The 27265-nt window shown below is 40.4% G+C and overlaps 2 protein-coding genes, 1 long non-coding RNA gene and 1 pseudogene across 3 annotated transcripts; 1 reads left to right on the top strand and 3 right to left on the bottom strand.

Moving 5' to 3' along the window:
• Nucleotides 1-2672: 2672 nt before the first annotated feature.
• LOC126593844 (pectinesterase 2-like) lies at nt 2673-4787 on the bottom strand. The gene is made up of 2 exons (XM_050260027.1): nt 3882-4787; nt 2673-3511 (listed from the first exon to the last, which is right to left on the bottom strand). The coding sequence occupies exons 1-2, from the start codon at nt 4744-4746 to the stop codon at nt 2820-2822; spliced, it is 1557 nt and encodes a 518-aa protein (XP_050115984.1). The 5' UTR covers nt 4747-4787; the 3' UTR covers nt 2673-2819.
• Nucleotides 4788-7628: 2841 nt separating this feature from the next.
• LOC126595050 (probable pectinesterase/pectinesterase inhibitor 33) lies at nt 7629-10049 on the bottom strand. Its single transcript, XM_050261409.1, has 2 exons — nt 9080-10049; nt 7629-8541 (listed from the first exon to the last, which is right to left on the bottom strand). The coding sequence occupies exons 1-2, from the start codon at nt 9987-9989 to the stop codon at nt 7847-7849; spliced, it is 1605 nt and encodes a 534-aa protein (XP_050117366.1). The 5' UTR covers nt 9990-10049; the 3' UTR covers nt 7629-7846.
• A 5223-nt stretch (nt 10050-15272) lies between these two features.
• Nucleotides 15273-16732, top strand: LOC126627223 (uncharacterized). The gene is made up of 3 exons (XR_007624940.1): nt 15273-15804; nt 15980-16622; nt 16665-16732. It is a non-coding gene; the product is annotated as an uncharacterized LOC126627223 (long non-coding RNA).
• An 8979-nt stretch (nt 16733-25711) lies between these two features.
• LOC126615045 (pectinesterase 2-like) lies at nt 25712-27196 on the bottom strand (annotated as a pseudogene).
• Nucleotides 27197-27265: the final 69 nt, after the last annotated feature.

Genomic DNA, 27265 nt, shown 5'->3' on the forward strand with positions numbered 1-27265 from the left:
TGAATAACATGTTGATATATATATATATATATCTATACTTTTTCATATAACGTAGATAAATAATTTAGCATACTGCTACAATAACATTTTGGTTCTTGAAAGATCTTCTGGTGCAGCCTCATATACCTCTTTGATTTTTATGAATATATAAAAGTATATATCTATATTTTTCATAATGGATTCATATGCAAATGAAGATCACAAAGCGGTCTGATACACGAGCTTTACAAATCGAACACTTGCTTAATCAAACAATCTCTCATATTAATATAGAGCCTATCAATTCAAGTAGATTCTAATTGTAATAAAAAACAGTACAAATATGATATGAAAAATATAATAAGAATAAATTTTTTGTAATTAAAATGGAAATAGCTTGTATAAATTAGTGGTGAGATTTTGAGTATTCATGTAGGTCCCGTATTTTTCATGATGACGGATGAGAAACATCATTGTTTCCGTCCAAACGTTTTGGTGGACGGTAAGACTCCGTTGTTACATAGACGTGTCGTCATTTGGGTGGCTGAACTTCTCCGCAACCAATAAGGATGCGGCTTCCCTAATACTCTTAGGGCCCCACATCTAATCATCTGCCTACGTCTCAGGGTCCCACCCCGTATAATCCCTGGATTCGGAAGGATGTTTTTAAGAGATATTTTTCGGTGTGACTGGTACACGTGATGGTACATCACGTGTCACTGTACAAATGGTGGGATATGTGTACTAAAAAGTTAATAATTTAAAAAATAAAAATTTTCATCATTCCTATTAAAACATATGGTGTACCACTTGTATTCATGTTACAACTAAAAAACTGATCAGGTGGCGTTGTTGTTCTTGTTCTTAATTTAATTGGTAAAAGATAATATTGCCAAAATATCCATAAAGCTTCGATTTTTCAACTAAAGTTTTTCATTAGTTTTTTGACAACATGAAAATATTTTTCTTACGTTTTTAAGTGTCTATTTATAATTTTTACTAACATAGGGGCACACACAAAAGTGTGTGAGAAATTTTTTTTATTTTTTGTTTTTGAAATATAAGGAGAGAGGAAGGGGGTGATAGAGAATGTGGGAGTTGGAAGTTTTTATTTTTTTTATTTTTTTTATTTTAATTAGAGATATGTTAAGATCACATGTATGTGAGGTTTTGACAAAAAAAGGGTAAAATTTGATTGTGTGAAATTATATTTCTGCCCCATATTTATTATTCATGTTCTATTTTAATTAGAGAGTTAAACTGGTAATTTTATAAAATTTTAGTTGATAATGAATGTTTTATTAATTAGTAGAGATAATTGCTTATCTAGCGCCGCGTTTATTACCGCAAATTTACAAACTTCCTTGTAAATGCTCTATCTCACATCGACACGTCAATGCCTTCGTATTTCAGTCCATTCAATAATTTACAATATTCTCTTCTTTGATTAGCTGAATTGGAGTTGGTTTATAGGTGATTTTTCCTTTTATCCGGTAAATAAAATATATATGTTTAATCCATGTTGTTTTGCCTCTTCCATACAAGCAAAGGTCATTCCCTATAAAATATTTCTATAAAGCATTGTTGCATGCAAGTTTCATCTAATTGTGAGGTTACTTCCTCTTGAAAAATGCGGATCACTTTCGTACTTGGTTGCAACGTGTGGACTTTGTGGTCCATATTTGGTTTCCGTCTTCTGTTTCTCAAATTTTGCCAAAATTTGTTTAAAAATAGTGATTTTATTCACACATTTTTTTGTTCGATCATCGGATTGAATAAAATGACAAATATTGAATGAAAAAATTAACAAGTAATATGTGGAAAGTAAAATTGGTGTTTGTTTAACCCCACTCGTCTGAAAATTAGTGAGAAAAGCAAAGTTAAGCGGACAAATTTGTGAATGTGACGCATGGTTGACAAGTTTTGGGCATACGCACGCACGAAGACACAAATTAGTGACGATTAAGTGGTTTATGATTCTAATAATTGTGTTTTTAGTGTTTAGTTGTCACTTCATTGAAAAAGAAAATGCATAAGTCTTACCTAAAATAATCGGATAAGTACAAAACATGTGAATATATGATTGCATTTTGGTTTATATGTCACCTCGAAAATTGTAATGACTATTATTACCATGATTATGTGAATATGAAACCTGATCAACTAAAGCAGGAATAGTTAAAGCTCAAATGATTAAGACTATAGTCATAGTCCCTTACTACATATCCAAAATGACATTTTCATCACGTCACAAAGCAAAAGCAAGAAGAAACAGAAATCTTGTGTGTATTATTTCACATGTCATAGTAAGCGTAGACGATATAATTGATATGTTTTATTTTTAGAGTTTACTAATAAAAACAATTCAGTATCTTAATCTGAATAGAATAATATATTACGTAATTGTGTTTCGATTATTACAGATTTTAAGGCATCTTACACTCTCCCTTAAATATCCAAATGATTGAGTTTCTCACCAACTTAAACCCAAATTGGTGTTACTTTTAGGTTTTTGCCACATTTAGGTCTTTTCTCATTGTGAAGGGTGTTGATTTGATCACTCTTATTTTCTCCTTCTCGACTCAGTGTCATTTGATTGTTACTTCGTTGCGGTGGGCTTTTGCTGCTTATGTAACCAAGAAAAATAAAAGAAACTCAGAATCACATTTTAACTTTGCAAGAATGATTTTTATTTATTTTTATTTCCATTAAGCAAGAATGATTTTTTTTTTTATATTTCCATTAAGTAATTTTAGATACAATAATTGAAAAAAAATTATTGTCAAATAAGTAACTTAGAGACATAATTATACAATGGCACAGTTCATGCAATGGTATGATCAAAGGCCAGCCGTGAATGGTACATTTGTAGCAGGCAACCATGAGCTTCCAGCAATGAAATTATCCACAGTAAACTTCGATGCTTCCGATGAACTAGTTATAATTCGATAGCCACCCCACTTGACCCTGCCAGTAGTAGGTGCACCCGGTCCAATGTTCTTGTACTCTCCATAATACAATGTCTTCAAAGCAAAATCACCGCTCCACTGGAGCCACCCAGCTGGGTCAACCAGGGTGTCTAAAAAAGATTGCATAAAAACTGTGCGTGAATACTCCTTCCATGGTCTACCCAAGAATGTCTTGACTGAGCCGACGGACGATTCAAGGTCCAGTGCGGCCATGACACGTGAGTCGTGGATAGAAATACCCGTGTTCTGGTTCGGGTCCGTTCGGCCTTGGGCTGTGATTGTGTTCTGTTGACCACTCATGGGTTTTCTTGCGTAGATCATGCAGTTTTGGAAAACAACCGCAGCGTTGCCAAAGATAAAATCAACGGTGCCGTAGACATAGCATTCTCTGTAGAACTGTCGTTGGGAGTGGGTGTAGAGGGTATCTTGGTAGCCTTCGAATCCGCAGCGGTAGAAAACTGAGAGGTCGGCGCCTGATCTGAGGGCTACTGCTTGATGGTTCTCTGGGCCAGCTGTGTTGCGGAATGTTATGCCACGAGCAATGAAGCCTTCACCAGTTACCGCTGTAATTACACCCGGCCCCCAAAAAAAATCAAGAATTAGAAAATATGAATTTTTAGTATTACTTTTTGGGTTCAAATCTTTTAAAATAAACTATGTATGTCGTTCAAGGGGAACATGTATCTTGTAGTAGTTAAGTTCTAAGTTTATATGTCTGCTCGTAGAAGATTTTGTTTTTGACTTTGTTATTTTTTTGTTCATATCATTGAGTAATGCATAAATTAACCGTTATAAATTTAAAAAGTAAAAGCTTATACCAATTAAAAGTCAACAATTTACCACACCTTTTGTGCTCTATTGAGACAATTTCAATGGTACATACATTGTGACATTTGAGAAGACTAGTGATTGAGACAGAGAGTCATGACTTACCAACAGTTGCAGACTTGAAAGTTGTAGAACCTCCAACAACACTACGGCTGCCGATGATAATAGTATACCTCAGTCCATCACCCAGCAGATAAATGTTCTTCAACTTAATCTCAAGGTTTTCCTTATAAACCCCTCTCTTCACATGTATCACAAACCTCTTACTCCCACCCCTTGCGGCCGCAGCATCCAAAGCGGCTTTGATCGTCTTATAGTTCCCCGACCCGTCTTGAGCGACCACTACGTCCGCTGTGGGCGTCGACTGCAACAGTTTCCTATCCCCAGGGGAAACCCAACTAGGATAACCCTCTGTGTACATATTTGTCACCGGTGAAACATTTGAGGAATTCCAAAGTGACAAAGTGTTACTTATCAGCTTGGACACATTGTTGGACATGAGCGGAAACACAAAGTCCGAAACCTCAAGCTCCACGAACCCAGCCCGACACGTGTCAAGGTTCGTGAGAGCAGTGCTGAGCCAAGTTTGCGTGTCATAGTCGGTGGATTTTGTGGCAGGGTCTATGGTTTGGTTGAGGAGTTTGATGGTTTCCTCATAGAGGCTCATGCAGTCAGCCCATGCAGCTCTTTCTTTCTTGTTTCTACACTTTTGCCCTAGCCACTTGTTGTGACTTTGCGCTTTGAGTGCTCTTTCTAATGTTACTTGGACTGCAAGTTTCTTGAAGTTGGATAGTTGTTTGGGGATAGAGAGAGATTTTTCGTCTTGGGTCATGGTGTATTTGCAAGTTTCAGGGTAGGGGGTTTTTTTGCACCATGAATCTATGCTGCTGTGGAGAATGTTTGAAAGGGCAGGTGAGAAGAATAAAACAAAGGAGACACATAGGACGAATGAACTTAGATTTGTCGCCATTGATGAGTTCTTAGCTGGTTTGGTTGCTAGGGTTTGTGAGGGTTTTGTGTTTCGTGATAAGAAGTTGCTTATATATAGGGGCGATTGGAGAAATGAAAAATGGGGTGTAGTGGCGACAGCTGGTTTGGCTAGGGTATAGTTTGAACGTGGAGGGATGATGGAGACAGTCAGATAATTTAAATCCAAAATAGTAAGACGAATTGAAAGATTCTCAATCCTCGTCTTATTAAACTATGATACACTTGCGTTGAAATAATGTGTTTAGAACAAGTATCATACATATAGTTCATTATTCAACATATCCGAGAAGAAGCTAGAACTTCTCAACACGACTGTATGTCACATATATAGTTCATTATTTAATTAGAAGCACCCGGCCTGCAATTTAATAACATTCTCTTCAACCAAACACACAGATTATGGATGATGGTGGTCATGGATCGTTTTAAGACGTGTCTTAGTACTTTTTAGTTATTTCACACAACTCATATTCTTCTGACTAGTTGACATAATTCACATTTGTAACATGCTCAATTAGTAACCAATCAATTGAGTGAATGATATATAATGAACGAACCTTATTATTAATTTTATAGTATAAAACTTAATAATACATTGCTATTAAACTTGTCCTCTGGAGTATGGTGGAATACAATATGTATATCTGAAAATATTTTGTAATGAACGATTTCCTCTACTTGTCCTTTAGAATATGGTGGAATTCAACAATCAACCGCCATGTAAAGTTGTTTACATAAAAAGATAATCTTCCTAAGTTATTTCTTAGAAAATTATTAGGCTCCTAAAATTGAATTATTTCTAACTAATGATAGTACCATGACATTTGTTAATACATGGGCCATTGGCAATTTGGCATGCAAATCTGACTATATTTTAGATAGTTGACTTTAAAGTTTGAATAGTTCAAGCAGCGCCAATTCAGAATGCGTTGTGCATATAAATAATGACCACTGTTTTTGGCCCTTTGATTAGTTTTAATAAGTTTGATGGTTTCAACATTCACGAGAACTCGTAGAATGTTGAGTTTTCATTTGATTTGTAACACAAATTCGAATAAGGTAAAAGAAGTGTTGAATCCTACAATTTCACAAACTTTGACAGAATAACTTATATTAAATGGTTACATTCTTATTTGCGCCAAGACATTGTGTAATGAAATTTAATACTTGGTGAATTGTGCAAGTGATTAATTTAAGACGGTGTGAATATAATTAGTAGAGGATGTGTCATTATCCGTTGCGTTGGTTTTATATAGCAAAGGTTGACATATGTCATCATCTGGTGTAATGAGCTATTATAAATTTGTTAAGAGTTGTTGGTAGTTTGTTATGTTGTTAAGTTTGATATATATAGCTGAAGGAAGAACTGTAGCATCATTCAATCATCAATCATAATACAAAGTACTGGTTTGGTACTAAGGTGTTTTTTTTTTATAAAAAGTGGGTATAAAAAAAAGCTAAGCTCAAAAAGGTATTTGGTAAACACTTAAAAACAATTTATTTTCATAGTTTTGGGTGAAAAAAAAAAACTAAAAACGTGAAGCAGCAAAAATGAGCTTATTCTCACAGCACAACATAAACAATTTTTTTTCAAAGCACAACAATATCAAACCAGGCCAAACAGCTTTCAAGTTTCTCTCTCTAGTTCTTCATCTTTTTTATCCTTTATTGTTCTTTAATTTTTAGTTAATAAAAGGTAAGGAATTCAGGCAAATGAGTAATGCCTGCCGCTTTATGTTAGCTGGACAACAATGTTGGAAATTATATGTTTATTATTTTAATTTATAATATTATAATATATAATTTTTGTGTGAATGAAAAATTTAAATTCAATTACATGAGTTGCATCAGTTCATTGGAATTTTGGCAACAGTCACACTATTTCAAAAAGGGGTGGCTTGAGTTCTATATAAACTCAAGCATCCAACCCATCTAAATGAATTAAGAGATGAGCTTTCTCCAATGTCCTTTACTTTTGCTAGTTAAATTCCGAGTCGTGTCTCAAGAATACGAATATATAAAGTTTACCAGAGTTCGAAGATTGCGGTGCTCTGACTTCGGATTGTAGATTGTTCACTTCTGGGAGACGGACTCCTACCAAACTACAAGCACAAGAGTAGGAGCAAAATTTTGTCTTTAGGCCATTGCACCGTTTTTTACTTTCTCTTTAATTTTTTAATTATATCGAGGCCCATTGTGCATACTATCCTCAGTTTGTATGTATTATTCGTTGCTTAATGAATATTGTACTTTCCTTAAAAAAAAATTAATTATATAAATCTTGTACACAATTAATGTTGTGAGTTTTTATAATTATTGTTATTGTTAGAATACTTTTATTATTTTTATATTTTATATTATCGCTCCAACAAATAATTGTGTATATTGCTTTGCAATCTTTTCTTAAGACTTTATAATGACTTTTCTAACTAATACCATTCTGTTTGATTAATTTATTCAACCGCCACATGCATTCTCTCACATATTAATCTTACCATTTGAACAAACAGTTCGTTCCCAGGCAAATCTTGATTCATGGATAACGATATATATTATTTAAAATCTACACAGCTGGTGCTAAATGAATGAGCAATATCCATATATCGAATAATCAAATTGATTAAGTAAAATATTCACAACTTAAGAAAATTATCCTAACTAAGCCATCATCTAGTACGGGGACAATCTTATGTTTTCTTAATGTGGCCGCATGGTTGGTACAACCTACAACACATACTAAAATCGGTATAGATAGTAGTAATGCAGGATTCTTCTAACATCTACCAATCGATATATACCAACTAAGGAATAGAAGCATGAATATGAAACCTTCCATAAACATAAAGAAAATCAGTTGGTATATATTAAAACAAGTCTTTGTTTATGAGCTTGGACAAAATAGATAACTCACTATTTTATAAAGGTCACATAAACTTTGACGTCATCTTCTATATTTCGAACAATAATGTTACCTAGACATACAAAAAGAATATTCAACTATAACAGAGGCCAAGTCATTCTATTCATTTTTGGAATTTACGTGTTGACGTGATTATTTGGGTAATTATAAAGGGCATTGATCATAGACCCATTGTGAACGGCACACCGGTGGTGGGCAACCACGACCAACCAGCAATAAGGCTACCGGCGGTGAACATAGACGCCACATTTGGACTGGTGATGGCATGAAAACCAGGCCACTTCACTCTATACCTAGTACAAGAGCCAGGTCCAAAGTTCTGATACTCCCCATAATACAAAGTGCTAAGGGCAAAATTACTTCTTTGCCACCGCAACCAGCCGGCTGGATTTACCAAATTGTCCAGATAACATTTCATAAAGACAACCCTAGAGTACTGCATCCACGGCCGGCCCAAATATGTTTTGTAAGAACCGGCCACGGGCTTTAGGTCAGCGGCTGCCCGTACCTGAGAATTGTGGATCGAAATTGCTGTGTTTTGAAACGGGTCGTTTCGACCTTGTGCCGTGATGACGTTGACTTGGCCCCACAATGGCTTTCTCACATATATCATGCAATTTTGGAAAACTGCAGCTGCGTTACCAAATATGAAGTCTATGGTGCCAAAGATGTAGCATTCTCTGTAGAACTGGCGCTGGGAGTAGACCATGAGGGTGTCTTGGTAGCCCTGGAAGGCGCATCGGTAGAAGACCGAGAGGTCGGATGCCGATCGGAGCGCCACAGCTTGGCCTTTTAGTGGTCCGGCAGTGTTGCTAAATGTGATGCCACGAGCAATGAATCCTTGACCGTTTATGCCTAAAGAACATATTTTGTAACGACAAAACGATTAAAATAGTAAAAGTTATACTTTTGGTTTTACAGATTGGGTGAAATTTCATTTTGATTCATGTAATTTTAATTTTGGCGACTTTTTAACTCTAAGATTACTTATTGTTCAATTCAAGGATAATAGTTTATATTAATGTTTTTACAACTTAAAAAAAACGTAATGCGCTCGTGCACACACACACATATATATTATCATTTATTTTAAATGTATTATTATTAAATGGCAGGAGATAGCTCTACATCCAACACATTTTTATTAAGATATGAGACCATATACAAAAAAAAAGATGATAAAATAATAGAATCAAGCTTGTTGATTTTAACAATTAATTGTAAAGGAGAGTTTAGATCGTGACAATGGAAATTAGACTGACCATTGGAACCTCGCAAAAGTACAATAACTACAATTTTATGAATTGGACAAAAATTAAGTGCTCAAACTTAAGAAACAATTAGATCAGATTAAGCAAATAATTAGAGATGGAGAGAAATTATATGTACATACCAGCAGTTGCAGAATTATAGGTTGTGTAACCTTCACTGACACTTCGGCTAGATGTGATTATTGTATATCTAATGCCAGCACCAACCAACATGATTTTACTGTTAGTGTTGCTAACTTGAATGTTCTCCGTGTAGACACCTTTCTTCACATAGATTATAAACTTGCTCTTGACTCTTCTCCTCGCGGCTGCATCTAAGGCGGCTTGGACGGTCGAAAAATGCCCCGATCCATCTTTAGCCACCACAAGATTTGCCCTAATGTTTGAAGCTTGCAATAACCTCCGGTCATGCTTCGAAACCCAATTTGGAAACTTTTCGCTCTCATTGTAACTTTCTTCCGTGCCTAAAAGTTGCGAACCTATTGCTAAACTGTTGCTAATGAGCTCCGACACATTGTTACTGGACCTGTAAATCGGCGTTATGAAGTCCGTAACGTTCAGTTCCAAAGACCCGACTCGGCACGTGTGAATGTTGGTGAGGGCAGCGCTGAGCCAAGTTTGCGCATCAAAATTAGAACACTTGCGTTTGTTGCCTAAGCCTTCAAGTGTAACATTGAGCTGGTTGACGGTGTTCTCGAAAAGTCTCAAGCAATCGGCCCACGCGGATTTTTCGTTATTGTTTCGGCAGTTTTGGCCATACTGGAAGGTGTATGTTATGGCATCGAGAGCTCTCTCCAAGGCCACTTGAACCAGCATTTTTCGGAACTCGGAGGTGTGTTTCGGGGGGAACCGGTGGATGCTATTCGACAAGCAGTAGTTGCAAGACTCTGGGTGAGGGGTTTTTCTGCACCACGTACGTATACGGCTAGAGTGGCGGTGGTGACTTCTGGCTAGGGTTGTGTGGAAGAACAAAGAGATGAATATGAGTAAGAAAAATAAAGAGAAGCGGGCAAATTTGCGAATGTGAAGCATGGTTGACAAGTTTTGGGCATACACACGCACGAAGACACAAATTAGTGACAATTAAGTGGCTTATGATTCTAATAATTGGGTTCTTAGTGTTCAGTTATGACTTTATTTTAAAGAAAATTCGTATGTCTTACCTAAAATATTTCGATAATTACAAAACAGGTGAATATATGATTGCATTTTGGTTTATACGTCACCTCGAAAATTGTAATGACTATTAGTACCATGATCACGTGAATATGAAGCCTGATCAAATAAAGCTGAAATGATTAAGAATATAGTCATAGTTACTTGCTACATATCCAAAATGGCATTTTCATCGCGTCACAAAGCTAAAGTATCTAGAAACACAAGTCGTGTAATAGAAAACTTCATTTGAATATTTAAAAAAATATGAGTTTTAGACTATAACCTTTTGTAAGATTAAAATCCAATTTTAGTTCCTAGTACATTTAATCATCTAATTTATTAGTTATATTTTGATGTTTTATTTATCTTTTTTATTTTTATGTATTAATTACATTTAAATTTAATTTTTATTTCATTCATCATAATTAAAGAACTAAATATGTGCATATTAATAAAATTAAAATTTAACGTGGAGAGATTAAATAAAAATACACATTAAATAACAAAAATTGAACATAACTTTTGATAAAAGCACACTTCGAGAAATTTTTTGAGATGACGGGAACTCCAACTCATCATTGCCAGTTGGTGTTCCGAGCCAATGGTAATTTGACAACTGAATTTATTTATGTTTTATTATTCAATTCATTCTCTTAAATGATGAAACGTCACTCCGAAAACGTAAAAATAAACAGAGCTAACATGTCTGTGAATAACCCTTCCGTTCCGTTTTGTTCTCAATCAGCCATCTACTTTATTTTTGGATGAACATCTTCTTTGTCACTGAAAAAAGAGGGGGAAAAGCCGATCTGTTTCATATTACTATCATATAGTTGTTTGGGACATTCAATGGTCTCTCCTTCGCCGTACGGATATACTCGAGTCTTGGTCCCTCTTATTTTCTGGAAAGATCTGCAGGAAATTTATGATTATCTCCGGTGATGCTTCTTGCCCAACTCTGGTTGTTTCTCCTCCTCCATCTTGTCTGTATTGTAGATTTCTTTTGGAATTGGAAGACTTTGCCCCAGTTTGGGGTTGAGGTGTGTTGATGCACAAAATCAGCGAAGACTTTGGTACAACAGAAAGTGTCAGGTTTTGTGACCTTCGCTTGGTTGCTTGGTTGCTTCAGTCACTAGTGAGGATAAGTACGTAAATGAATAGAGACAGAGAAGCAAACACAGGATGTACGTGGTTCACCCAGATTGGCCACGTCCACGGAGTAGAGGAGTTCTTATTAGTAGTGAAGGGCTTACACAAGTACAAAGGATCAAGCTCTCAATTTAGTGAGTTCTTGTGAATGATTTAACACAAAATGGCATTAGGCAATATTGTGGGGGAATGACCCCTATTTATAGAAAAACTTGTAGCTTTGTCACATTGACATGTGTCATGTTGTGATTGGTTCTTGATGTCGACACGTGCTGCGCTCTGATTGGCTTCTAATCTTGACACGTGTCGAGTAGTGATTGGCCTCCTGGTCGGAGGGGAACTCTTCTGGGTCCTTGACAGTATAGCGTTGGCCGGTGCTCGGTAGTTTCGGGATTGGTCAAGTATGGTACAAACAGTGCTCCCCTAAGTTCCCGAGTGAGGGAAACTCCTCGGTTGGGGACTTGCAAGATCCAATCCCTTGAGTAATCACGAAACTTCTAAGTACCGAAGTGTGGTCTGATCTTCATCTGCCCTTCTCTGGAAGTACCTTTCCTCCATCCGGGAATGGTGTATTTAGCTGATGTTGACGCACAAGGTAATGTATCAATTTCACTTGAAGCTTACTTGTAGTTTCGGGCTTGGTCAAGTGCGATACAAACCCTATAGTAGGAGTCCCCCAAGTCGCCGAGCTAGGAGATCTGCCGAAAGAGGTGACAGACAAGGTAAGCAGTCAAACTTCCAAGTAAGCAAACCAGGAGCAGAGGTTTGACTTCGGCTTCCGGTTGATTGTTCTCATTCTCCTTGTCTCTCATTCAACTGCCAGGATAAGGAGAAGCAAATGGATAAGAGATGATATGAGATACTTTTGCTTTTGAAGAAGTAACTTTCCACAGGCTTATTCTTGAACTGTGCTGGAGGGTTTTCTGGTGCCCTTCAGAGTATAAGGCCGACTCAAAAATTTGAGGGTCAAAACAAGTCCATCAAATCTAGAGTACGTTCGACCTTGATGATATGGGATACTATTGCTGTTGACGGAATAATGAATGTGGTATGGAAAGGTGTCGTGCTGTAGTGATCTGTTTCAGCCCACCGTTGAACCTTCTGCTTCAATCTTTTGCATGGCAGAAGTGGTGTGCAACCTTTGCATTTAAATGGTCCTTCAGAACATTCCTTCATAGTGACTCATTCACGCTTGGCAGCTTCAGTGTAAAGAGCCAATATCTGATCAACTGTCATGAGGTATTTGCCGGTGGAATTCGTGACCTTGACAGCAGTTGAGGATGAGTACTCGAGAGCAATGCTAAGTAAGCAACCAGGCAAAGGCTCCAGGCAGTCAGTTCCAAATTGGAGGTTTGATTTCAGGTTCCGACTGACTGCTCTCTTTCTCCTTGTCCTGCAGGTGTGGACAAGGACAAAGACAAAGATAGGGAGAAAGCATGATATGGGATACTCTTGCTTTCGACCCTGATGATATGAGATACTCTTGTTCTTGGTGTGGCTTATTTGCTGAGGTATTATCGGGGGGAAATAAAGCTGAGTATTTCGAGAGGTTATGTTGAGGGTGCCTTTTCGAATGTGAGAAAGGGTTGAGCATTTTTGCAGGTTTGCATGTCCGTTGAGGAGGGAGGTCAATGTATATAGGGATTTCCCAATAACAAGTAGTAATGCTATTCCTTTACCCTTCTTGGTCACAGCAATGTAGTGGGAGCTGCCAGCTTCACGTGTTTTAATTTTGTCAGAGCACTTTGAAAAAGTGGTATGTGGTATCTGGAAAGCTGATATTATGTGTGGAGATTACAGACAAGCTTTATCTAAGGAAATCTGGCTCTCGAAGTTCTGAGAGTTGTGCCTCTTCGGTTTTCGAACAAGCAATCCCGTCGAGGATCTGACTCTCGAGATTCGGAAAGCGGTGCTACTCCGGTTTTTGAGAAAGTAATTATGTTGGGAGTCTTTTCTCGAATGTGAGTAAAGGTTGGTCGTTCTTGCCAACCTGTCTTGCCACAAAACACGGAGGTCGACACACATAGGGACTTTCCAGTTGTCAAGCAGTGGTGCTGTTCCTTTACCCTTATGGGTAATAGTAGGGTAGCTGGCACTTCGAAATTCTCGTGCCTAAACTTTGTCAGAGATCTTTGACAAAGTTATATGTGGTACCCGAGGAGTTGATGGTGCATATGGAGAGCGGTGATTGATCAGTAAGATTCACGTGCTTTCTACTTCACCAGAAATCTTCGACAGATTGCCCGTAATTTCCGCAAAGCTGATTGTGCATGTGACAGGTGCTGACGAGGCTGCAAAAGCAGGTGCTTCTTCGATTTCTGAGATCGGCCCTCGTGGTCTCTGAGCAGCCCAGCTTTTGAGAAAGCATTCGCCTATTCGATTTCTGAGATCGGCCCTCGTGGTCTCTGAGCAGCCCAGCTTTTGAGAAAGCAAACGCCTCTTCGATTTCTGAAGCTCCGTCGAGTGCAGATTTTTATAGAGGCTGGCATTAAGTTCCACAGCACACTTGAATCTCTACCAGTAGAAGCTCATTTCTTGCACTTCTAAGATCTTGATTTGTCTGACCTCTTCCTTCTTCAACACATTTGAAAATGTCTGGACCCTCCGACCGTCGTTTTGACTTGAACCTTGGAGAAGAGACAGCCACTCCTTCTCCAGACAACATATGGCGCTCATCCTTCATATCCCCTACTGGTCCTCTTACCGTTGGGGATTCTGTGATGAAGAATGATATGACCGCTGCAGTGGTGGCCAGGAACCTTCTCACTCCCAAAGATAACAGACTACTTTCCAAACGGTCTGATGAGTTGGCTGTTAAGGACTCTCTGGCTCTTAGTGTTCAGTGTGCAGGTTCTGTGTCTAATATGGCCCAACGCCTATTTGCTAGAACCCGCCAAGTTGAATCATTGGCTGCTGAAGTGATGAGTCTCAAACAGGAGATTAGAGGGCTCAAGCATGAGAATAAGCAGTTGCACCGGCTCGCCCATGACTATGCTACAAACATGAAGAGGAAGCTTGACCAGATGAAGGAATCTGATGGTAAGGTTTTACTTGATCATCAGCGGTTTGTGGGTTTGTTCCAAAGGCATTTATTGCCTTCGTCCTCTGGGGCTGTACCTGGTAATGAAGCTTCAAATGATGAACCTCCAATGCCTCCTCCTTCTGGGGTTTTGTCAAGTACTGAGGCTCCGGATAACCACCCTCCGGTGCTTTCTCTTTCTGGGGCTCTACCGACTGCTGAGACTTCCCCTAAGCAACCTTTGTGAAGGCTCCCTTTTGTTTGTTTATTTTGACTCATGTATATGTACATATTTGTGGCTTATCGAAAATATTAATAAATAAGCTTTGCTTCATTTCAACATATTGTGTTAAATACACCAAAGCCTTCTTCATAAAGTTCTTTGAATTTTTGCTTTTGTTGAAACCTGTATTGTTGAAGCTTTGTGAGTGAAGCATGTAGTTTGAGGTAGTGTTCCCTTAATTTCCCGAGTGAGGAAAACTTCTCGGTTGGAGACTTGAAAAATCCAAGTCACTGAGTAGTCACGAACTTTTGAGTACCAAGGCGTAGTAGCATATGGTGGGAGTCCCCCAAGTCTCTAGTCGAGGGAGTTGACGAATGAGGTGTCTTGCTAATAGCCCCGGACTTTTTCTTCATAGATTTTGTTGATGAAGGTTGCTAGGCCCGAATAAGTGGAATTGCAGAAGGTGTAACCGTTGGTGCATTAACATCATAATGGAAGCATCACAATGATGGAAGCATCACAATGATGAAAGCATCATAATGATGAAAACACCATAATGATGAAACATCATAATGATGTTTCTTTGGTGGAATTGTTTTTCATTTCCCCTAACAACCGGAATTGTTTTTCAACATAACACCATCATCTGTAGGTCGAATCACAAAGTTGTCTTCATGAAAGTTGTTCGTTAATTCCTTAACTACAACATATCCAAATTTGAGATCCCTCGGAGCTGTATAACTCAAGAAACTCAGGTATGATGAATGACTGGTTATTATTTTTCTGTCAACCCGTCAGATTTGTTGTGAGCTTCGAAACTCCATTTTCTCTTGTTCAGATCGGTATGCTTTCTTCATTGAAGTTGTTCCTCAGCTTGTGAACTACAACATATCCAAATTTGAGATCCCTCGGAGCTGTATAACTCAAGAAACTCAGGTATGATGAATGACTGGTTATTATTTTTCTGTCAACCCGTCAGATTTGTTGTGAGCTTCGAAACTCCATTTTATCTTGTTCAGATCGGTATGCTTTCTTCATTGAAGTTGTTCCTCAGCTTGTGAACTACAACATATCCAAATTTGAGATCCCTCGGAGCTGTATAACTCAAGAAACTCAGGTATGATGAATGACTGGTTATTATTTTTCTGTCAACCCGTCAGATTTGTTGTGAGCTTCGAAACTCCATTTTATCTTGTTCAGATCGGTATGCTTTCTTCATTGAAGTTGTTCCTCAGCTTGTGAACTACAACATATCCAAATTTGAGATCCCTCGGAGCTGTATAACTCAAGAAATTCAGGTATGATGAATGACTGGTTATTATTTGTCTGTCAACCCGTCAGATTTGTTGTGAGCTTCGAAACTCCATTTTCTCTTGTTCAGATCGGTATGCTTTCTTCATTGAAGTTGTTCCTCATCGACTCTTTCATAACATATCAAAAATTCAGGATGAACTAACGGTTAAATATTTCCAGATCTTCGAAACATCACAACAGCTTCGAAATCTGCAAGAAGCCGACTATCATGTTTGGAGCTTCAACACTTTAATTTCCGTCGCTCAAACAGAAATGGTTTCTTCTTGAAAGTTGTTCATATGCTCAAGAACTATAGGGTGTCCAAAATTCAGCTCCATTGGAGAAGAGCAGAGGTTGCAGAAATTTGATAGATGAAAGGAGGCGGAAGAGGGAGAGAGAGAAAAAGTCTCCTGGGTTGGATTTCTATTTTGGGGCAGATTCCAATTTTTGTAGCACCTTCATTATTGATGAATTGCTTGTACTTTTGTCCATTATGAAATTTGGGACTTTGGCTTGTTGTTGGATCTATTATAATATGTTTGAGAACATATATAAGTGAATAAATAAGAAGGAAAATTTTGGGCCCTTGTGGGTGTAAAACAAAAAATGTTTATGTTTACCCAAGTGTTTTTGTACAAGTTCAAGGGCATCTTGGGTTTTGTGAACAAAATTTGTTTATTTGGAGCAAGGTTTTGTGTTGAAGCTTTGTAGGTGAAGCTTTGGTGTTGAAGCTTTGTGGGTGAAGCTTTGGAGGTGAAGCTTTTCGGGTGAAGCTTGTTGGGTGAAGCTTTTTAGGTGAAGCTTTGTGGGTGAAGCTTTTTAGGTGAAGCTTTACGGGTGAAGCTTTTTGGGTGAAGCTTTTTAGGTGAAGCTTTTCGGGTGAAGCTTTTTGGGTGAAGCTTTTTAGGTGAAGCTTTGATGGTGAAGCTTTTTGGGTGAAGCTTTTTAAGTGAAGCTTTTTGGGTGAAGCTTTTTAGGTGAAGCTTTGATGGTGAAGCTTTTTGGGTGAAGCTTTTTAGGTGAAGCTTTGATGGTGAAGCTTTTTGGGTGAAGCTTTTTAAGTGAAGCTTTTTGGGTGAAGCTTTTTAGGTGAAGCTTTGATGGTGAAGCTTTTTGGGTGAAGCTTTTTAAGTGAAGTTTTTTGGGTGAAGCTTTTTAGGTGAAGCTTTGATGGTGAAGCTTTGGAGGTGAAGCTTTGGAGGTGAAGCTTTTCGGGTGAAGCTTTTTAGGTGAAGCTTTGGAGGTGAAGCTTTTCGGGTGAAGCTTTTTAGGTGAAGCTTTGGAGGTGAAGCTTTTCGGGTGAAGCTTTTTGGATGAAGCTGTTTTTTTTTTTTTTTTTTTTTTTTTTTTTTTTTTTTTTTGGCGCTTGACACGGTCTTCATTTGCTTGTTTTGTAGTGACTGTGGAAGACGGATTGCTTTCTGATTGAGAAGGGTTCCGGCATCGCTTGCTATGAATGTAAAAGAGTGAGGGCTGAGTTGGCTAAATTACCTCTTTATTGAATTCATTGCCAAATGGCCTTCATTACATAGGATGCCAAACGGCTATAGCTCAACACTTGTACATCGTGAGTCTATTTGTAGTAGTACTTCAAGTGATCAGCGTTCCATGGATGGCCAAGGGTCTTGCCATCGGAGCTTCTAAGTGTGTAAGAGCCAGGGCGACTGATGCCAATGACTTCATACGGTCCATCCCAGTTTGGACTAAGTGTGCCTTCACTCGGGACTCTGTCGCAGAGTAATCTTTTCTTTAAGACCCAGTCTCCTATTTTGAAAGAACGAGGCTTGACCCTAGAGTCATAATAGTTGGAGATGCGCTGCTTGTAGGCGACATTCCTCAAGTGAGCTTGGTTTCTGTGTTCCTCGACTAAATCCAAGTTGAGGGTGAGTTGTTTGTCATTTTCACTTTGAATGTAGTTCTGGACTCGGAATGTTGCTTGCTCGAGCTCAACAGGGACAACCGCCTCTGTGCCAAAGGCAAGTGAGAATGGAGTTTCTCCTGTTGAAGTCCGATATGAAGTGCGATATGACCAAAGAACTTGGGGTACAAATTCTGGCCAACAGCCTTTAGCTTTGTCCAAGCTGGTTTTCAAAGTGCGCTTGATTATTTTGTTGATGGCCTCAACTTGTCCATTAGACTGGGGATGAGCTGGAGAGGCAAAGCATAAGTTGATGTTGAACTTAGAGCAGAACAACCTGAACTTCTTGTTGTCGAACTGTCGCCCATTGTCAGTGACTATCGCATTGGGAATGCCGAATCTACAAAGGATGTTCTTCCACACGAAGTCTTCTATCTTTGCCTCAGTAATGGTTGCCAAGGGTTCTACTTCGGCCCACTTTGTGAAGTAGTCCACTGCAACGACTGCGTAACAGACTTTGCCCTTCCCTGCCGGCATTGGGCCGATCAAATCAAGTCCCCACTGGGCGAAGGGCCAAGGGCTGATCATAGGAGTAAGAGGCTCTGGAGGGGAATGAGGAATAGCCGCATATCGTTGACATTTGTCACATGAGCGGGATACTTTGATGGCATCCTGGTGGAGTGTTGGCCAGTAATATCCTTGGCGAAAAGTCTTGTGTGCTAGGGACCGAGATCCAGCATGATCTCCACAGACTCCCTCATGTATTTCCCGAAGGACGATTTCCGCCTCGGCAGGCGTAAGACACCTTAAGTATGGCAGGCTAAAACCTCGCTTATAGAGTTGATCATTGATGATCAGGTAGCGGGTAGACTTGTATCGAATTTGCTTAGCCTGGACTTTATCATTTGGGAGGGTGCCATGAGCAAGGAAATTATAGATCGGGGTGATCCAACTATCCCCCTGTTGTAAGTTGCATACTTCTGCGGCCATGGTGCTTGGTGTTGCCAACAGTTCGACATGAATTTTTCTTCCAATCTTGTCTTCCACAGCCGAGGCGAGGCGAGCCAGGGCGTCTGCATGACTGTTTGCCGCTCGAGGAACTTGGGTGATCTGGTAGTGGAAGTGCTTGAGCAAAAGTTGTGTTTGCGCAAGATATGCTGCCATGGAGCTGTCCTTAGCATCAAAGTTGTTGGTAACCTGGTTGACCACCAATTGGGAGTCACTGAAAATATCAATTTGTTTAACCCCGAGGTGTTTGGCCAAACGTAATCCTGCTAGAAGGGCTTCATACTCGGCCTCATTATTTGATGCCTTGAATTTGAAACGAAGAGCATACTCCATTGCTACTTTGTCGGGTGTAGTCAAGACTAGTCCCGCTCCACAGCCCTGTTGGTTGGATGAGCCATCAACATACAGACTCCATGCTGGGGTTGTTGGTTCTATCTTCTGAGCTTCCGGGGGTAATGAAGCCACTGCTTCAGGTGTAGAAGCAATGTCAACCGGATATGTGAAGTCGGCAATGAAGTCTGCCACTGCTTGGCCCTTCTCAGCTGGCTTTGGTTGGTAGGAGATGTCAAACTCACCCAACGCTATTGCCCATTTGATCATTCGCCCTGAAGTGTCAGGACTTTGGAGTATCTGTCGAAGAGGATAATTGGTAAGCACGATGATGGAGTGCGCTTGGAAGTAAGGGCGGAGTTTTCGAGCAGACATGACCAATGCCAGAGCCAATTTCTCAATGTTAGAGTACCGTGTCTCCGCATCTTGTAAGGCTTTGCTAGCGTAGTAGACAGGTCGCTCAATATTCCCATCCTTTCGAATGAGAACGGAACTTACGGCTGAAGCTGATACCGATAGGTAGATAATGAGAATGTCTCCTACCTCGGGCTTGGAGAGTAGAGGGGCTTTACTCATGTACTCCTTGAGGTTTTTGAATGCCTCGGCACATTCATCAGTCCATGTAATGTACTTCCTACTTCCCTTAAGTGCTTTAAAAAAGGGAGCACATTTGTCTGTGGCCTTAGAAATGAACCTGGTTAAGGCTGCCACCTTGCCAGTAAGGCTCTGGATGTCCTTTGAAGTTACCGGTTCCTTCATGTCGAGGATTGCTTTGATCTTCTCGGGATTAGCTTCAATGCCTCGTTGGCTAATCATGAAACCTAAGAATTTGCCAGAGCCTACGCCGAAGGCACATTTGTTGGGGTTTAACCTCATTCGATACCTCTTCAAAATAGTGAAAGTTTCAGATAGGTTGGTGATGTGTTGGTCAGCATGTTTGCTCTTGACTAACATATCATCAACGTAAACTTCCATGCTCTTCCCAATCTGCTCGGCGAACATTGAGTTGACTAGTCTCTGATAAGTCGCTCCTGCATTCTTTAGGCCGAAAGGCATGACTTTATAGCAGTATAGTCCTCTGTCGGTAGTGAAGGCTGTGTGTTCTTGATCCGAAGGGTTCATGAGGATTTGGTTGTATCCTGAGTAAGCATCCATGAAGCTCAGGAGTTCACACCCGGCCGTAGAGTCTATAAGTCTGTCAATAAGAGGAAGAGGGAAGCTATCTTTCGGACACCCTTTGTTTAGGTCGGTGTAGTCAACACACATTCTCCACAAGACCTTTTGAAGCAAAAGACTTTCTCTGGTCGGATTTTTCTTAACAAGGACCACATTTGCTACCCATGTCGGGTAATTGACTTCGCGGACAAAGCCTATGCCTTTGAGTTTTTCAACTTTTGCTTTCATTGCCTCGTATCGTTCAGCGTCATAAGATCTTCGCTTCTGTCTCACCGGCTTGATCTTGGGGTCAATACTCAAACGATGACAGATGACATCGGGAGAGATGCCTGGCATGTCCTCGTATGACCAGGCGAAGACTTCAGTGTTCTCTTTCAAAAAAGATATCAATGCTAACCGAAGGGGTGGTGACAATGTGGTGCCAATCTTCACCATGCGATCTGGATAATCTCTTGAGATAAGTACCTTCTCCAACTCTTCAGCAGGTTGGGCTTGCTGGGTGAAAGAGTCATCTCGAGGATCATCGGGTTGATTGTTGCTATCAGGAAGATCCAAGTTCGCTTCATCTAGGCTGGTCTTTGTGACTTGGTCATGTACAGACAGGGTTTCCTTGGGTCCGGGCAAGTGTTGTTGCTTAACTGAAGTGTTGTAACATGATCGTGCACTAAGCTGATCTCCTCTGATGTAGCCGTTGCCATGGGGGGTTGGAAATTTCATCAACAGCATATGCGTGGATACCATAGCCTTGAGATCATTGATGCCTGTGCGCCCAAAGATGACATTGTATGCCGTTGGGCAGTCAACCACTAGGAAGTTAGTGGTAATGGTAGCCGTGTAAGGGCCTGTACCAATAGTAAAGGGTAAATGTATGCTCCCTAAGGGTTGCACGATATCACCGGAGAAGCTTATCAGAGGAGAAATCGAGCGATCGAGCAAGTGTTCAGCTACACTGAGCGCCCTGAAAGCTTCGGCAAACATGATATTGACCGAAGCCCCTGTGTCTACGAGGATTCGTCGAACATCAAAGTTGGCTATGTGAGCCTCCACGATCAATGGGTCGTTATGAGGGTAGATGATGCCTCTTTCTTCCTCAGGGTAGAAACATATCGGATCCCAGTTAGGTTTTTGATACTTCCCTCCCCTGATGTCTTCCACGTGAAACACTTGGTGACCAGGCCTCAGACTTCGTTCACTGTTTTTCATGGCCCTATTGGAAGATTCAGATATGGGTGTGCCGCCGCTTATGGAATATATGACATTCACCTGGCGTTGGTTACGGTTATCCCTTTGAGGGTGAAGAAGGAATTGATCAATTTTTCCTTCTCGTGCCAAAGCTTCAATACGATCACGGAGGATGATACATTTCTCGCTATCATGGCCGTTATGCTCATGGTAGCAACAAAACGTGCCCGCGTTATTCGGGGGCGTGTAATCTGGGTGCCTCGGCTTTGGTTTTGGTATCAGGTGAGCTATGCTGGGGTAAATGGCCGCGCATGTGGCATTCAAGGGCGTGTATGTCTCATACCTTGGGGTAGGGGGTATCTTGACGCGGGTTTGACCCACTGCATTGACTGCCTGGGGGCGAGCGTTATTGTGGCGATACCCTTGGTTGTCGGGATAGTGTCCCTTACTCTTTTTACTGAAAGGAGAGTGGTGAGGATGGAAATCCTTCCTCTTGCCTTGAAATTGATATGTCTGTTGATTCGGTGAAGCATTATGCAAGGCATGGGGAGGTGCCACTGCTGTTTGGGAAGTCGAGGTCTTCTCATTTAGGTGAGTCTGGCTTCCACCTCCCACTTGTTGATAAAGGATGGTTGTAGGGGGTTTCTCCTGATATGTCTTTGCCTCGGCGGAGGCATGGTTATAAGCCTGCGCCATCACCTCAGAGTAAGTCTTCCAAGTATTGGCATTGATCATGTATTTAAAGAAACAATCACGTAGGCCTGCCGTGAAGGCTTTGAGGGCAGTCTTGTCATCTGCTTCGGCACACCGGGAGTATTCATGGCTGAAGCGGCCAACATACATACGTAATGACTCGTCTGGCTTCTGGCGGATAGTGTACAAGTCATCTGCAGAGTGCAAGCGATCGGTTTGGAAAATGTGTTGGGAAACAAATAGTTTCCTCAATTCCTCAAATGAGTCTACCGTCTCAGGTGTAAGACGACAATACCAATTTAGAGCTCCACCAGAGAGGGTGGAGGGGAAGAGAAGACATCGCTCTTCGTCGGTGTGCATCCGGTATGCCATGGTGGACTCAAAGAGGTTAAGGTGCTCAATCGGGTCCTCTTTTCCAGTATAAAGTTGCAAGCCAAGCTTTTGCTTTGTCTTTGCTTGAAGGGGGGTGTTGAGGATCCTCCTTGTAAGAGGGCCAGGCCTGGGTTGGTTCCAGTCAGGTATTTCAGCCTGACGTTCAGCCTTCAACTTGTTTACTTCCTCAAGAAGTTGTAGGACAAGGGGGTCCTGAGCGGAGTTATGTGCCACTGGAGCTTTCTTTCGTAAATCTCCATCTCCTCTTGGAATTAGGAAGGTTTGATCAAGGGCATGTGATTTTTCCCTGGACTCGTTGTACTGGCTTCCAGGGTATGTCTGTCGGAACACCTCTGAGTCCCCTGTACCCTCATGTCTCTCTAGGACTTGTTGCCCCTTCCCCAAATTGGTGGCCGGCTCGGGCCGTGGCAGGGGACCGAGTCTCTCAGAAATCCTTGGGTCATTGATCTTTGAGCTTATATGGATGGAATTCTCTCGACGTTGCTTCAGGAAATCCCGACAATCGCGAAAGACGGCTTTCGATCCTTCTGCCCCTTCAGTAAAGAGGTGTCTCCCTCCACTTCTCATGGTTCGGGTTGAAGCAACTGGGTTAAGAGAAGCCTCATGTTGATTATCAAGTCGAGGGGTAATCTGTTCCCTATCAGGGATATCTATGTCGAATGCATGTGACCCTCCATGTTGGAGGGCACCCAGTTGATGGTTGACTTCCACGGGGGCAACAAGCTCGCGTGTCTGAGCTTGCCTAGCTTCGTGGAGTGTCTCGAAGAGCTTCTCATATTGCTCCTGGAGGACCTCATTCTTCATTGCTATCTTGTTGTTCTGAGCTTCCAACTCATCGACTTTAGCTTGAAGAAGAACTCGTTTTCCTTCCTTCTTTCGTTGTTTCGCACTATGTGCAAGGGGGGTGTCATTCTGTGTGCTGTGGCTTCCTTCGCTTCCCATGTTGGAGAGGGATGCCTGGTCAAAAGAAAGTGTACGAATGATAGAAACCAGCTTGACACAGCTGAAGAGAGTAGGAATAAGTGTCGTTTCCCACAGACGGCGCCAAATGTTGATGCACAAAATCAGCGAAGACTTTGGTACAACAGAAAGTGTCAGGTTTTGTGACCTTCGCTTGGTTGCTTGGTTGCTTCAGTCACTAGTGAGGATAAGTACGTAAATGAATAGAGACAGAGAAGCAAACACAGGATGTACGTGGTTCACCCAGATTGGCCACGTCCACGGAGTAGAGGAGTTCTTATTAGTAGTGAAGGGCTTACACAAGTACAAAGGATCAAGCTCTCAATTTAGTGAGTTCTTGTGAATGATTTAACACAAAATGGCATTAGGCAATATTGTGGGGGAATGACCCCTATTTATAGAAAAACTTGTAGCTTTGTCACATTGACATGTGTCATGTTGTGATTGGTTCTTGATGTCGACACGTGCTGCGCTCTGATTGGCTTCTAATCTTGACACGTGTCGAGTAGTGATTGGCCTCCTGGTCGGAGGGGAACTCTTCTGGGTCCTTGACAGTATAGCGTTGGCCGGTGCTCGGTAGTTTCGGGATTGGTCAAGTATGGTACAAACAAGGTGATTTTAAAAAAAGCTCCTATGAAAAAAAGCTGGGAGTGTTTTTGGTGTTTGGTAAACTTAAAAAAAAGGGCTTATTTTGGAAGCTGCTGTGAGAATAAGCTGAAATCAAAGGAAAAAGCTGAAGCTGCAATTTGTAGCTTTGGAAAACTGGCTTTTTTTCAAAGCACACAGAACTACAGTGCTCCTTTAATGAAAAGATCCACTATCAGACTGCTTTTTTTTTCAAAAGCACTTTTACAAAAAAGTTTACCAAACACTCTGCTGATTTATTTCACAGCCGCTTATTCTCACAGCACAGCCGCTTATTCTCACAGCAGCTTTTTTTCAAAGCACAGCAATACCAAACCAGCCCTTTGTCTCTTGCTTTGTTAGCTTTTATTTTCTTGGTTCTACACCAAAACAAAATAATAAAGAGGTGCTTTGCCGATTGTAATCACAAATCCCAGGCAAACAAGAACATTTTAATTATGGGTATGGGTTATCGGACGAGGAAGAAGAAGATTTGAAAAGTTTAACTCCATTTAGCTTTTTTTCGCTTTGGGACAAACGTTTCAGCATTTAAGAGTTTGTTCAGTAAGATTAAAAAGAAAATCCAGATGTCAAACAACCATTGGTTGGAAGAACAACTGACGTGGAGTTCCTAGAACCCCAAAAAATTTCTCGTACACTTCAAGGGATTAAATTGAATACGTAATCTAGCATCAGATTTTTTTTATTTTTAAATTTTAATCTTTTGCAAGGACTAATGTTCAAAATGTTATAATAAGGGTGAACGATATAATTGATATGTCTCATTTCTAGAGTGTATAATTGATATGTCTCATTTCTATAGTGTATTAATGGGTTATAATTTGAGTGAAATAATAATATTATGTGATTGTGTTTTTTTTTTTGAACAAACAATATTATTTATACTAAGGGGAGATGAGTGTTTGTTGGAACTACAAACACAAAATAGGGGTGAAATTTTGTCTTTAGGATATTGCATTTATGCAAGCCTCAATCTCCAAGTTTGTCAGTTTTTTTTACTTTTTGTGTATTTTTATTTTATTCTTATACATAATTGATGTTATGATTTCTTTATGATTATTATCATTCAAATTCTTTTATTATTCTCATATTTTCTAATATTGCTCCAACAATGTTTTTTGTTAAACGGTAGATTCTGTTAGATTAGATGTTAGATTAGTCATTGATGGGGTTTGAACTCATGCCTTTATGCAAGGGCTCACCACCTTTCCACCACTATGGTAATAGGCCACTTGCTTGCTCCAACATTGTAGAGTTTCTATCCATGCGTCATGAGTTCGAAACTCTTCATTCCCTAAATTATTGTAATAGTTTCAAACTCTCTCATTCTCCTAATAATAATAATTTTTTTTTAAATGAGTACCTTACCCACTCAAACCCAAATGGGTGTTGTTACTCTTAGGTTTCAATTGCATCTAGGACTTTTCTCATTGTGAAGGGTGTTGATTTAATCACTCTTACTTTCTCCTTCTCGACTCAGTCTCATTTGATTGTTGCTGCGTTGCGGTGAACTTTTGCTGCGGATGTAACCAGGAAATAAAAGAAACTCAGGATCACATTTTAATTTTTCAAGAACGAAAAATTCCTTATTTCCATTAAGTAATTGTCGATACAATAATCAAAGAACAAATGAAAAAATTATTGTGAAATAAATAGCTTAGATACATAATTATACAAGTTACAACAATGGCACAGTTCATGCAATGGTATGATCAGTTGTTATGATCAAAGGCCAGCAGTTAACAGTTGTTATGAACAGTTCATGCAATGGTATGATCAGTTGTTATGATCAAAGGCAGTAGTGAATAATAGCAGGCAGCCACGAGCTTCCAGAAATGAAATTATCCACAGTAAACTTCGATGCTTCTGATGAACTAGTTATAACTCGATAACCACCCCACTTGACCCTGCCACTAGTAAGTGCACCCGGTCCAATGTTCTTGTTGTCACATCCCGACCCGGGGTCCATCACATTCTAGGCCCGCTCCACCACCGTAGCATGATATTGTCCGCATTGGGTCCCGACCACGCCCTCACGGTTTTGTTTCTGGGAACTCACACGAGAACTTCCTAGTTGGTCACCCATCATGTGAGTGCTCTCTTGCGATGAACTCGGAAGCCAATGAGCTCCCAAAAGGCCTCGTGCTAGGTAGGGATTGGAATATACATATAAAGATCACTCCCCTGGGCAATATGGGATCTTACAATTCACCCCCCTTAGGGGCCCGATGTCTTCGTCGGCACACCACAATCAGGGTTAGGCTCTGATACCAAATTGTCACATCCCGACCCGGGGTCTACCACATACCGTAGCACGATATTGTTCATTTTGGGCCCCGACTACGCCCTCACAGTTTTGTTTCTAGGAACTCACACGAGAACTTCCCAGTGGGTCACCCATCATGTGAGTGATCTCGTGCGCTACTCGCTTAACTTCTGAGTTCCGATGAACTCGGAAGCCAGTGAACTCTCAAAAAACCTCATGCTAGGTAGGGATTGAAATATACATATAAAGATCACTCCCCTGGGCAATGTGGAATCTTACACTTGTACTCACCATAATACAATGTCCTTAAAGCAAAATCACCTCTCCACTAGAGCCACCCAGCTGGGTCAACCAGGGTGTCTAGAAAAGATTGCATAAAAACGGTGCGTGAACACTCCTTCCATGGTCCACCCAAGAAAGTCTTAACTGAGCCGATGGACGATTCAAAGGTCGGTGCGGCCATGACACGGGAGTCGTGGATAGAAATGCCAGTGTTCTTGTTCGTTCCGTTCGGCCCTGGGCTGTGATTGTGTTCTGTGGACCACTCATGGGCTTTCTTGCGTAGATGCATGCAGTTTTGTAGAACCGCCGCAGCGTTGCCAAAGAAAAAGTCAACGGTGCGGTAGACGTAGCATTCTCTGTAGAACTGTCGTTGGGAGTGGGTGTAGACTGTAGAGGGTGTCTTGGTAGCCTTCGAACTTGCAACGATAGAAAACTGAAAGGTCGCGCCTGATCGGAGGGCTACTTCTTGATGGTTCTCTGGACCAGCTGTGTTGCGGAATGTTATGCCATGAGCCCAAAAATTAAAATCAAGAATTAGAAAATATGGATTTTTAATATTAAATTTTTTGGTTTCAAATCTTTTAAGATGGACTATGTATGTCGTTCAAGGGGAACATATATATATATATATATATATGTAGTAGCAGTAGTAGTTAAGTTCTAAGTTTATATG

Source organism: Malus sylvestris, chromosome 1, assembly GCF_916048215.2.
Source record: "Malus sylvestris chromosome 1, drMalSylv7.2, whole genome shotgun sequence".
In the NCBI taxonomy this organism is placed as follows: domain Eukaryota; kingdom Viridiplantae; phylum Streptophyta; class Magnoliopsida; order Rosales; family Rosaceae; genus Malus; species Malus sylvestris.

Excerpts from the sequence above, each read along its gene's own strand:
- LOC126593844 (XM_050260027.1), bottom strand. The coding sequence starts at position 4,746 with ATGGCGACAAATCTAAGTTCATTCGTCCTATGTGTCTCCTTTGTTTTA. Across the intron at positions 3,512-3,881 it reads TTTCAAGTCTGCAACTGTTG|CGGTAACTGGTGAAGGCTTC; the intron begins GTAAGTCATGAC and ends GTGTAATTACAG.
- LOC126595050 (XM_050261409.1), bottom strand. The coding sequence starts at position 9,989 with ATGCTTCACATTCGCAAATTTGCCCGCTTCTCTTTATTTTTCTTACTC. Across the intron at positions 8,542-9,079 it reads CTATAATTCTGCAACTGCTG|GCATAAACGGTCAAGGATTC; the intron begins GTATGTACATAT and ends TATGTTCTTTAG.